Here is a 13,276-nt window from a genome sequence, read left to right as displayed (position 1 = left end):
GAACCTGCACAACGAACAACTAGCCGAAAAATAACTTAGCAAAGAAAAAGAGAACAGAGAAGCCAAACACCCCTAGCGGAACCTTCAAAAGCACGAGCAGGACCAGGCAACAGGAAGGCAGTAGAGCACAACAAGAATGCCTCATGATGTCTTCAAGAAAGACACGGCGCAGAAGACGCTGACATTGCAAGACCGCAAGGGAAGGTTTTCACCTGCAAATCCAAGAATAGACGGGGGAAGAGGTACAAGAAGGACGCCTCCAATGAGAAAGCAACGTCCGCAGACGCCACCGTCCGGGCTTTCGCTATGACCTCTCACTCCTGCGCTACCACTGGCCTCCACGATAGAGACAGTCACAAAGGAAGGCGTCAGTGACGAACGCAGGCGTCCTCACCAACACCCGACGCCACCACGCATACCGAGCGTCCTCACAGCAAGCGCAACCACATGATGATACCCCTGACCAATCACAGTGATGGGTCACGAAGAGCCAGGTGGAGCTGCAGACCAACCATCCGAGAGAGGAGCCAGATGAAGCATGCTGAAGAGGTGGCCCATCGCTGGAACAAGCCGAAGCCGGCCAGCAGCAAGCCGAACAAGGGTTGCGGCAAGGAAGAAGGGGGGATGACCAGGGAAAGAAGGGGGCCAGGTAAGTCGAGGTAGAAGCTCCAGCCACCTTGCCTGCCAATCCAGCCCCTCGGCCACAGTCGACCGGCCCCCACGCGGCCCCGTCCGCCAAACTCGCCCATCCATTTTGTGCCACGTCGAAACCCTAGGTGTGCCTGCACCACCTCCTCGTCGCCAGAGCCGGATCTAGCGAGCGGGGAGCCAGATCCACCCACAAGGTGGCTGGATCTGGGCTGCCAGCCACCACCATGAAGAGCACGACGACAGCGCAGGTCTTAAGTGGGAGAGGAAGAGGGGTGGAGAGGAAGGGAGACGCTTGGCCGCCGCCATCCTTGCCCTCCACCGGAGCTCCGGCGGCGAGCTCCGGCAGTAGCCAAGATGGGAAGGGTGGAGGGAGGGACTCGAGTGTGGAGGCGACGGCGCCGCCCAAGTCGTCCTCAAGGGGGAGCAACGCAGGGGCCGTATCTAGGAAAAGAAGTTCCTAAGTTGAGTGTCTTTATTGTCTTCAACCTATTTTTTCTCAGCGGAAGCTCCAACACCTCTTGATCCATCATTAGACTATCTAGTGTAAAATAAAAGTTGTCCTGAGTCAATTTTGAGTGTCAAAATAAGGAAAAGATGCTCAAGCGCAGGTGTATGTTCATTGTTCATCTAGAAATTTACTTGTGCACGGCTTGTATATTTATCTCAAATCGAACCATGACTATATGTGACGCATGATATGACGATTAGCGTACCTTGATGCTTTCATATGATTGTACCGAACGATATTTTGATCGATTGAAATATACGCGCCAGCGAATATCGACCCCATGATATGGTCAAAGATTCCACAAACTAGACAACAATTCGTGCAACGACATAACATCTTTTTCGTCATCAGTATCTTTCGTTCCATTTCACAAGTAGCCAACGTTTCCGTAGCCCACTGGATTATATATATCTCACTACTGATCGATGAGACGAAAACGTCTCTATATATCTCACTCAGCTCAATCACTGCCAACATCCATGGCGTCTCATCACGCGAATGCGGTATACCAATTATTCATGGATGCGACAACCACACCTCTAGCACCATGGCAATGGCTACTCTTGCTCGTCGTCGCTTGCGTGCTGCTGCTGCTCACCTCCTCCCGCCGTCGTCCCCTCCGCCGCAGCAGCAACGACAAGGCCAGGCGGCAGCTCCCGCCGTCCCCTCCGGGGGCGCTTCCCATCATCGGCCACCTGCTCCTCGTCGGCGACCGCCCGCACGTCTCCTTCCGTGACCTCGCCGCCAAGCACGACGACCGCGGGCTCATGCTCGTCCGCCTCGGCACCGTCCCGAACCTCGTGGTGTCCTCTGCGCGCGCGGCGGAGGCGATCCTGCGGACGCACGACCACGTCTTCGCCTCGCGGCCGGCGTCCGCGCTCTTCGACGACCTCGTGTACGGGTCCTCCAACGTCGCCTTCGCCCCCTACGGCGAGCACTGGCGGCAGGTCAGGAAGCTCGTCACCGCCCACCTGCTCACCGTCAAGAAGGTCAACTCCTACCACCATGCCCGCCAGGAAGAGGTACCAATCACTGTTCAAACGTTATTGGTGGATTTCTCTTCCATCTAACATAGAGCCTCCATCTACGCCGACGACCTCGTCATCTTCCTCGCGCCGAACACGGTGGATTTCTCCTGCGTCGCACAAATTCTCGAACTGTTTGCGGCGTCTCTGGCCTTGCAACAAATGTCGACAAATGCGCCATCTCACCGATTCGATGCTAGCAGGAGGAGATCGATGCTGTCCTGCAGGTTTTTCCTTGCAAGCTACAAGCTTTCATGTCCAAGTACCTCGGCGCGCTGCTATACCTCTCCAGGCTGCCCCGCAGCTGTGAGCAGGCAATTGTGGACAGCGTCGCAGCAAGGCTACCTACCTGGAAGGCAGGACTGCTCACGGCGACAGGGAGAACCACGCTCACGCAGACGACCCTATCCGCCATCCCTGTGCACGTCTCGATTTGCTGCGCCCTATCAGCCTGGGCAATCCAGGCCAGGCGATCGACAAGCGACAACATGGCTTCCTCTGGGCCGGAACTGACTCGGCGGTCGGAGGAAAATGCAAAGTGGCGTGGCAGGTGGTTTGCTCGCCCCGGGACTTAGGCGGCCTGGGCCTGCCGGACCTACGAGTACTCGGTTTCGCGCTTCGCCTCCGCTGGGAGTGGATGCGCCGCACCGAACCGGACTCGCCATGGGCGTCGTTACTGGTGCGCGACGAACGGATGGTCCAACGGATGTTCCACGCATCGGTGCAGTTCGTCGTAGGCAACGGGGCGTCGGTCAGGTTCTGGATGGACGTCTGGCACCCGGCCGACCCCATCTACTGCTTCGCCCCGGCCGTGTTCCGCGCGGTGCCTGCCAGGCGGCGTGCACGCTCGATCAGGGACGCCATCGCCGACCACCAATGGGCTAGAGACGCATCGGCCGCCTCCACGACGGAGTTTATCGCCCAGTTCTTGACAATCTGGCATATGCTTAGTACCGTACACCTACAACCCTCAGTACAAGACCAGCTGTTGTGGAAATGGACGGCGAATGGACACTACTCCAGCGCCTCAGCATACAGGGCATTCTTCATAGGGCGAACGCCGTTCTACGGAGCCAAAGACGTCTGGGCGGCCTCGACACCGCCCAAGGCCAAGTTCTTCTTTTGGCTGGCCCTCCACGGACGTCTTTGGACAGCCGAACGAAGACGATGTCATAGACTACAGGCGGTTGATGACTGCGCGCTGTGCGATCAGCAGCCGGAGACGGCCGACCACTTCCTGGTGGCATGTGTGTTCGCGAGGGAGGTCCGGCAACGCCTTCTATCCGCCATCGGCCTCGATCACCTTCTCCCGTCTGGTGTTTCAAGGCTGGTGGGCTGGTGGCAGGACAGCCGCGCCCTCCTACCTCAGCACCTCAGACGAGGCTTCGACTCGCTCGTAGTACTCGTCTCTTGGACACTCTGGAAGGAACGGAACGCCAGAACCTTTGACAACACCAGTTGCACGCCTACTCAGACTGTTGCGAAGGTCAAAGAGGAGCCGAACGCCTGGCTCGCTGCAGGTTTCCGCGGTCTAGCCACCTTCGGCGCACTGCTCTAGTTTGCGCCCGGACGTTACGTGTAGCAAAGCAGTTTTAGAACAGGTTTCCTGCTTTCAGCAGCGCCGTTTGAGCCGGCACCTCGCCGTGGAACGCTAACCTGTGGTTTTTCCTCCACCTTCTCTTAATGAAACATGTGCAACGCACGATTTCGATATATATATATACACACGGTAGCGGAATATTATTCTACACCCTAGGTGTAGAATATTATTCTACACCGTAAGTTAAGTAGAAAAAATACTGAGCAGTACTGGAGAGTATTCAGTATCAACTTGTTCAACACTCAGAACCACGAAATAGTGAACAATACTGAAACACGAATACTGAACGATACTGAATTTTGCTCACAGTTTGGTGTAGAATAGTATTCTACACCTAGGGTGTAGAATAGCACATATATATATATATATATATATATATATATATATATATATATATATATATATATATATATATATATATATATATATATATATATATATATATATATATCACACACACACACTCACACACTCAAATATAACAGGTGTGTCTAGTGCTGGATAAGCTCCGGGAAGCAGCGACCATGGACGCGGAGGTGGATCTCAGTGAGATGATGAACGCGTTCGCCAACGACATCATCTGCCGTGCTGTGTGTGGCAAGTTCTCCAGGGAAGAAGGCCGGAACAGGCTCTTCCGCGAGCTGAATCACACCACCACTCTTCTGGTGGCAGGATTCGATTTGGAAAGCTACTTCCCAGGGCTTGCGAGATCGCTAGGTCGTTTGTTCGTGAGCAACAGGAAGGTGCAGCAGGCACACAGAAGATGGGACGACTTGCTTGAGGAGATCATAAGCGACCACGAGAGGCGGCGGCGAACCTCCAAGAACGGACATGGTGAGAGCGGCGATGATGAGCAAGATCAGAGCACAGCAGACTTCACTGATGTGATGCTCTCTGTTCAGCGGGAGTACGGTATCACCAGAGATCACATCAAGGCCATCTTGATGGTGAGTGAGAATGATCGACTACCCAGCTACAATATTTTTTTTTTCAATTGAGATCTATCCTAATTAAACGACGCATGTATCTATAGGACATGTTCGAGGCAGGCACGGCCACATCATCTTCGGTCTTGGAAGCCGCCATGGCGGAGCTGATGCGCAGCCCTCATCTCATGGCCAAGCTACAAGCCGAGGTGAGGAAGAAGACACCAATGGGACAAGAAATGGTCAGGGAAGAGGACCTATCCGGCATGCCCTATCTGAGAGCCGTGGTAAAGGAGACGCTAAGGGTACACCCACCTGTCCCGCTCCTCGTGCCTCACCAATCCATGGCGGACTGCGACGTCGACGGCTACACGATCCCTGCCGGAACGAGGGTCATCATCAACGCGTGGGCTATCTCTAGAGACCCAAGGTCATGGGGGAAGCCGGAGGAGTTTGTGCCGGAGAGATTCATGGACGGCGGTGCCGCCGCGGACGTGGATTTCAGGGGAAATGACTTCCAGTTCACGCCGTTCGGGGCCGGCCGGAGGATGTGCCCTGGTATCAACTTTGGGTTGGCTACGATCTACATCATGTTGGCCAACCTCGTGTATTGTTTTGATTGGAAGCTGCCGGCCGGCGTGGAGAAGGAGGATATTGATATGATGGAGGTGTTTGGATTGACGGTCCACCGGAAAGACAAGCTCGTTCTTGTCCCCAGACCACATGTATAATACTATATATTGCAAACGCCATGCGATTGGTGATGGAAATTTAACTATCACATGTTTCACCATATATATGAGGCCGTGGCATTGATTAGTTGAAGTTTATGCAGAATACCACAAATTGCGTGGGACTACAGGCCCTTTCAGATGACAGTTATTGCATATATTTCATATTAGAATTATCATTCATTCAGTGCAATTTTTATAGACGTAATCTACAATTTTTGGTACCGAGAATAAAAAATCAATTAGGAAAAACCACAAGCTTAACAAAATCTGATTTGTGTTGGTAGAAAGACAGTTAACAATTTATGACTATTTCTATAGGAAGACAAGGACAAAATTTAATATGTTGCAAAGATAAAGAATAAATCACAAAAGTAACAATTTACTTGTGCTAGCTAGTTGATGGCACAAAAGTGTTATCTGAAATCATATTAAAATTCAGGCACCTGAAATATTGGAGAAGTGTAATACAATGTGCCTCAACAAAAATCGCCTAAATCACTACCGGAGAGCCGGCCTTTGCCGTGTGTCCACCCGTTTGCCGTGAGCAACACACGGCAAAGGTCGAGTTTGCCGTGTGTCTAATCAAAGCACACGGCAAACGCTAGGCACACGGTATATCTGTCCTCTGCCGTGTGTTGCACACGGCAAACACCAGGCACACGGCGAACTGAAATTTTTACCGTGAGCAACACACGGCAAAAACAGGACACACGGCAAAAGCTAACCCACGCTAACGTCCACCTCCAGCCGTCAACGTTTGCCGTGTGCGGCCGTTAGGCACACGGCAAAGCCTGGGTTTGCCGTGTGCTTGAGGCAGGTACACGGCAAACACAAACTTTGCCGTGTGCCAGGGGTGCGACACACGGCAAACAATTTATCTTTTTTTTCAGTTTTTGCCCTCCAAATTTTTTCTTCTCTACACATTCACCATTTGTAACTCCATACTCAAATTTCATAAATTTTGAAACATGTTTGCTATATTTTTGCAATTAACATTATTTATTTTCATTTTTCCGGTTACGTTCAAATTTGAACTACGAGTCAGTGAAATAGTTAGAAAAAAATATCCAAAAAATGATATTCATGTTACCCAACCCTGTCTGAGAACACACATTCGAAACGGAAATGACTTTTGAATGCCGTGGTTAGGAGACACGACGCGGAACGTGCGTCGGTACATTTCGAAAATTCTAATAAATGCTATTTTATTCCGTAAATCCTGAAACTTATACATATGTCATGTTATCATACATAAAGGCCATAAAAAAAGTTTGGAAAGATTTCGAACAAGTTGTCATGTATGATGTATAGAAACCAGACAATCTTCGAAGAAGTTCCAGAGAGATACGAGTGAAGAAGCATGAGTTGGAGTAGATTTGACTTTTATATTTGAATTTGATTTTAAAACTTTTTCTGTAGACACTGCACCATATAGGTTGTGTCGTGTCCAAGTTTAGAATATTTTCGGAATTGTTTACTATTTCTTAATTATTTTCAGCATTTTAATTGAAAATTTTAAAATTTCAATTTTAAAAATAACCTCGGATGGAAAAACTCTCTAAATAAACTTTGTAGATCTCAAAAAGTTATGAAACTTTGTAGTTGACAACTTTTTATTTTGGAATCATCTTGTCATGCAAAAACTACGTTTGAATTTCTCAAATTTGAAATTCAAATTTTGTAAACGACCTCGGATGGAGAAACTCCCTAAATGAAAATTGTAGATCCCAAAAAGTTATGAAACTTTCTAGTTGACAACTTTTTGATTTGAAATCATTTAGGACCTCAAATTATCAATTTACACATAATTTGATATAATATTTGAGCAACCGAAATACAATATAAACACAAGTCATAGTGTGGTGCAGTGGCTAAGAGCGAAGAAATGCGAGAGAGAGGTCATGGGTTCGAATCCCATGGGCCGCAAAAAAATTCAGGACTTTAGATTTTTTTCGTTGGGGTTTGCCGTGTGCCAGGATTTTTTTCGTTGGGGTTTGCCGTGTGTCCAACCCTGGCACACGGCAAATCCTGCCGTTAGGCCATCTCCCGCCGTTCGTTATCTTTTCTTTGCCGTGTGTCAAGATTGACTTACGGCAAAGTTTCGCCGTGTTCTTTGCCGTGAGCAACACACGGCGGCTTTGCCGTGTGCGCCAGGCACACGGCAAACCCCTGCTATCCGGTAGTGAATGGGCAAAACTTCACTTCGAGTAACGAGCATGAAAAATTGACTCTATTTATGCCTCACTGTAAGAAGTTGAAAATCTGATTTGGTCATCTCTAAAAATTACTCCCTTCTTTCTAAATTATTCTAAATTATAAGTTAATTGGACTTTCTTAGAGAGTTTATCTCAAGTTTGACCAAAATGTAAAGCACAATGCGGCTACATTCTGGAATATTGGCTCCCACCGGAAGAGGCTAAGGCCCTTTCACGTATAAGATTGATTGTACAAGTCATTTGGGCGTGGATATTTGAGCAGAAAAAAGTCCATTTTAGGTCTCTTAACTTTTATGAAAGTACAATTTTCATCTCTGAATTTTAAAATCGAACAAAATATATCCCTCAACTTTTAAAACCGTGCACATTATATCCCTCACATGGTTTTAAAAGTGGTTTTGTCTTTTTCTTTTTATTTATTTCGGGTGAGTTTTTGAAAAATCACAGTAAATCACATAAAAGCATAAAATAGAAAAATCATTTTTTGTTGGACTTCAGATGAGCGGATCTACACATTGAATATATAATATAATATGTTTTAGTATAAATTTTTTGATACGGCTTTAGATCTATGCTTTTCTATAATTAATTAGACTAATTATAGATATAGTTTGTGATGAAATTTATATGGTGGGCCAATTATTCTATGCTTGAGTTGTAGTAAAAATTTTATACTCATTGGATCATGTATTACTTAGTTGTAGATTTATTTAAGTTTATGCTTGTTAAATCTTAATAAATCTATAACTAAGTTATATATGATCTAATGAGTATGAAATTTTTACCATAGTTTAACATATAATAATTAGCCCAATATAAAAAATTCACCACAATTGGACCATACAAAGTATAGCTATGAATTATTCTAATTAATAATAGAAAAATACAAATGTAAAGCTACAATAAAAACTTTGTACTAAAACATACTATATTATATGTTTACTATGTAGATTTGTTTATCTGAAGACCAACAAAATTAGATTTACTATTTTATAAATTTTATATGATTTACTATAATTTTACAAATATTCAGCCGAAATAAATAAAAATAAAAAAGATAAGACTGCCTTCAAAACCGCTCGTAACCATATGAGGGACATAATATGCATAGTTTCAAAATTTGAAGGATGTATTTTGCATAGTTTTGAAGTTTATGAATGATAAAAAAGTAGACTTTTGTGAAAGTTGAGGAACCGAGCATCTCCAACAACTTGATAAAAATCACTTGCTAAATCTTGAGTTTTAGCAAGTTGCTATTTCATTTGGCAAGTCAAAAAAAGACTTCTCTCCAACAAGTTGCTATTCTCGCTTGGTAAAAATAGAGGATGACAGATGAGACCCGCCTGTCATCGCGACTGTGGTTCTTCCCCGTCAACGCCGCCGGCCCGTGCGGAAGTCCAACGCCGCCGCCGGCATGCTCAGCTCGCCCAGCTGCCGCGCCCGCCTCTTGGCTCCAATGACGGCCGCCTCCTCCTCAACGCCCGGCGCTGTGGTGGCTGTAGCGAGCTCCTCCTCCTGCTCGGTTGCCAGCAGAGCATGACGTCGCCGCTGCTGATGTCCCAGTTGAGGTAGTCCGGGCGAAGGCCGAGGCCCTCACAGAGGAGGCGGAGGATCTGCATCTCGAGACCGCGCGTCTGCACCGTGAACCGCTCTATGACCTCCCGGAGCCTCGCCGGCTTGTCAGGCCAGCCGCGGGGGCTGTCGCCGACGTCGGGGAAGGAGCAGGCGAGGCGGAGGCAGTCGCGCCAAACTTCTCAGTGCTCGTGTCGAACATGGTGCTGGAGTAGATCCGCGTCGCCTTCCCGGTGTCCTCGGAGTAGAGCCCGGCCTTGTCCTCCGCCGGCAGCGCGAAGAACTCCTAGCACACCGCCTCCCTCGTGGCGTCCGCGTTCCCCTTTCGCGTTCCTCCGCGTGCGGATAGATACGCGCGTGGGGACGGTGTTTAGGCAGTTGACAAATATATCAAGTGGATTTACCAAGTTGTTGGAGAAGTGTTTTTGCCAAAATAATAAGAATACCAAGTGGATTTGAGGAGTTGTTGGAGATGAACTTATTCGTACTAGTATAGTGCCCGTGCTAACGTCACGGTTTTATTTCAAATGATAATATTTTTTTATGATGAAAACAAATAGAGAGCAACACTTATGTTGTAAAGGGAAACATTTGAAATGAAACCTATTTGATAAACCTGATAAAGATTATTTATACTTCGACATGGCAAGAGCGTCAGCAGATAAGGTATGTTCACCTAGCTAAACAATCCGAAGAGATTACCAGCAAAGCCAATTTTCATTCTGTCAAATTCCAAGATAAAACATGGCTTCACATTGTTCAACAACACCCATATTCCACCTTGAGATGAAGTCGAAGAGCTTTGTGTAGGAGTAATTCAGAATAGCAACCTCCTCCAATTTGATTTCACTTGCGGCAGTGCATGCTCACACCCGTGTCGTGCTGCTCCCCACTCAGGTGATGAAAGCTCCCTGAGAACATGTTGTATCATGATCGCTAAACACTAACCCAAAAAAGAATAGTAGAAACAAATAGATCATTCTTTACGAACGTGAGGGAAGTACATTTTAGTGTGCCCTGTTTCCTTGAGGGAAGTACATTTTAGTGTGTCCTGTTTCCTTGAATTTGACATCAGGCTTGTTACATTCAAGTTTGCAAAAACTATTATAATAAAGCTCTCATGTCAGGTGCCCAAAATCAATATCATGGCATCATCACTAACTATACATGAAACCTAGGAATTTAACAACAGAGCATTTAGTCAGCTTCCAATTCCACAGTATGATGATAATGAAATTTAATTGGAGACAACAGTTATCCAATACCAGTACATGATCAGAACCATATTAGCAGTAGGCAACATCTAATACTCTAATCCAATATGGGAGTTTGTCTTTCTTCATCAGCTATCTCAAGTAAGGATTTTTTTCTTCTCATGAGACTAATTTGGTAACAACGCTCCTCAAATTGCATATATAAGAATATTGCATTACATGTATTCTTCCTAATATCTTCCTAGAAATTTAATTAGTTGAGTGCTCATCTAACCTGATAGCATTTTACAAAAACAAAGTAATGAAATAAGCTCTACCATATTGTTTTAGGAATCTACATCTGGACCTATACATATGTGCAGAATAGAGCCGCTTCCATGAGAAGAAAAAAAATTGTTGGCCTATTTCTTGTTCAACTGAATTTCAACAAAAGTATATGGGTAGAATGACATGAACTCGAATCCTGAGATAATTTGGGTTGTGCTTTACTCACCAGCTAATGCTCTTCCAAACGCCCTTGAAAACGTCGGCACTGCCCTTAGCCTCCTACACCCGGTAAGGACTTGCATACTGGATATTATTTTTCAGCGACTGTCAATTGGAAATAAACCAGAATTCCTATTTGAGTAGTGTTAAGCTTTAGATTGGCAATTGAGACTCCAGTTACAGCTTCAGGAAAAAAAAAGAAAAAAAAGAGCCGCATTATGAGTGTGAATTGAATTTTCTCAGTTCTGGAACGATTTGCCTCCTCAAGCACGGCAGGAGCTCCTATTATTAGATAATTAAGTAATCTCTCATTGAACAAGCACACAAGAATCTCTACTACCGCTTCCTTCCCCTGTCACCTACCTCATGTGCCCAATCCAGATAGTGCAAAAAAAAACTAATTACTTTATGGCTATGAATTGAATTTTTTGTGTTTAATATTTTTCCAGAGAAATCGAGATAAAGAAAGTGGAGATCAAACCTAGGATCTTACTATTACAATAAAAAAATACTATAATAACTCACCAGGTATAGTTGAGATAAATATTTGATATCGGGCGTGTTCAGGGAGTGCACGGAGGAGGGGAAGAATCCCTTCTTCGGCGGCGACGGCATCGGGTTCGTGGATGCCGTGCTCGGCGGGTACCTGGGGTGGTTCGGCGCCGTCGGGAAGATCATCGGGTGCAGGGTGATCGACCCGACCAAGACGCCGCTGCTGGCCGCGTGGCAGGACCGGTTCCGCATCGCCAATGTGGCGAAGGGCGTCGTGCCGAACGACGTCGACAAGGTGCTCGCGTTCCTGCAGGTCCTGCTTGCTCGCTAGGTGAGATCGCGTTAATTTCGTCGCGTTACTATGATGTGAGGTCAATATTTTTTTTATTTTTTCGGAGGGAGGAGGAACGAGTAGGGATCGAACCCTGGTTGTTGCGATTATGAGAGCCGCGTGAGCGTGGGCATGGGTGAGATGACGCGAGGTTGAGGGTGTGTAAGGTCGTGATCATACTTTTAATCTGGGCCGTCTAATCTGTAGGACATGTGTTTTGAGTCGTTGATCTTGCAGGTGAGATTTGCCTGGAGAAGATTTCAATTATAGTAGAGATTAGAGCGTATATGATGTGCGTCACAGACTCCGTCCAACCAACCTGATGGGCCGGCCTTATTTTAGTCGTCTGGTGTATCTCTGTTGTATGTAGCGGTGCGTCGGCCTTTGTCATTGGCCCAAGGCCCAACATTCTACCTGTGCTACCCGGTGCTTATTGCTTGCTCTTCATTATTTCCTCAAACTCACAAAGCATTTGGTTCCAATTAACAAATGGACTCATATGTGTACCCAAATTCAATTTCAATATCAGTATGGATTTGGACATGGAAACAAACTGAAATCGCCTATGAAACTGGATGATATCATCTAAAATAATACTTGCTCCCTTTGTCCTAGAAAACTTGATGTCTTAGAATTTGTAGGTCAGATTAGTGATCAAAGGAAATATCCTATGTAGATCTATTAATTGTCGGTGATTCACACTAATTAAGGAATAGCCCTCTAATAATTAAAAATAATGCATGGAGTTCTATGCATGCCTCCGTCTAAAACTGATATGATCCAACTAGTGTCCAAGTGATAAAACATCAAGTGTTTTGGGATAATTTTTGAATCTTAAAACATTAAGTTCTCTAGAACGGAGCGAGTAAATATCTAATAGCAACATTTCTTAGTCGTTTAACAAGATTGTTTTACTGAAATATTTAGCCTGACTCTTGAATAAAAACACTATTTTTTGTCATTTGTTTTATTATTACATTACAATTGCGAGAATAAAATACAAGATAGACACAACACTTAAATATATTTGTACTGATCTAACTCATGTTTTCTTAAAAATTAACCATGAATTTGTTTGAAATATTGATCTTTATGTCTTGTCCATTGTATTAACGTGGTATTTGTTTAAAGTATCAGTCGCCTAAGTATGTTTTTATTTGCAAAAGAATTTGGTATGTTTTACTTGAACTAAAAAGAATACTCCACTCCATAATTTTTTAGGAACAAGAAGAAAATAAATTTGTTTGGAAGTGCTGAGTATCCTAACGGGGAGTGGAATAATGATCCAACTAGTATTATTACTTCTATATTCAGATTTGGATCTGAAATTTGTTTCAATATATAGAAAAAAACAACTGTGGAATAATGATCCAACTAGTATTATTAGAGCAACTACAAGAGACTCTCCATATCTTTCTCAATAAGAAAAGATATTTTTATAAAAAATATGCTCCAACAACCTCATCATCTGTCTGTCCATACATTCTCATTTTCTATCTTTGTTTCAAATCCAAAATAGGG

At 45.4% G+C, this 13,276-nt stretch overlaps 1 protein-coding gene across 1 annotated transcript; it reads left to right on the top strand.

Moving 5' to 3' along the window:
- Window positions 1,585-5,547, top strand: LOC8083115 (indole-2-monooxygenase). Its single transcript, XM_002450762.2, has 3 exons — window positions 1,585-2,181; window positions 4,270-4,731; window positions 4,818-5,547. The coding sequence occupies exons 1-3, from the start codon at window positions 1,585-1,587 to the stop codon at window positions 5,439-5,441; spliced, it is 1,683 nt and encodes a 560-aa protein (XP_002450807.2). The 3' UTR covers window positions 5,442-5,547.

Source organism: Sorghum bicolor, chromosome 5, assembly GCF_000003195.3.
Source record: "Sorghum bicolor cultivar BTx623 chromosome 5, Sorghum_bicolor_NCBIv3, whole genome shotgun sequence".
NCBI classification, from domain to species: Eukaryota; Viridiplantae; Streptophyta; class Magnoliopsida; order Poales; family Poaceae; genus Sorghum; species Sorghum bicolor.
The sequence above is the reverse complement of the archived record's forward strand: the minus strand, read 5'-3'. Positions and strand labels throughout refer to the sequence as shown.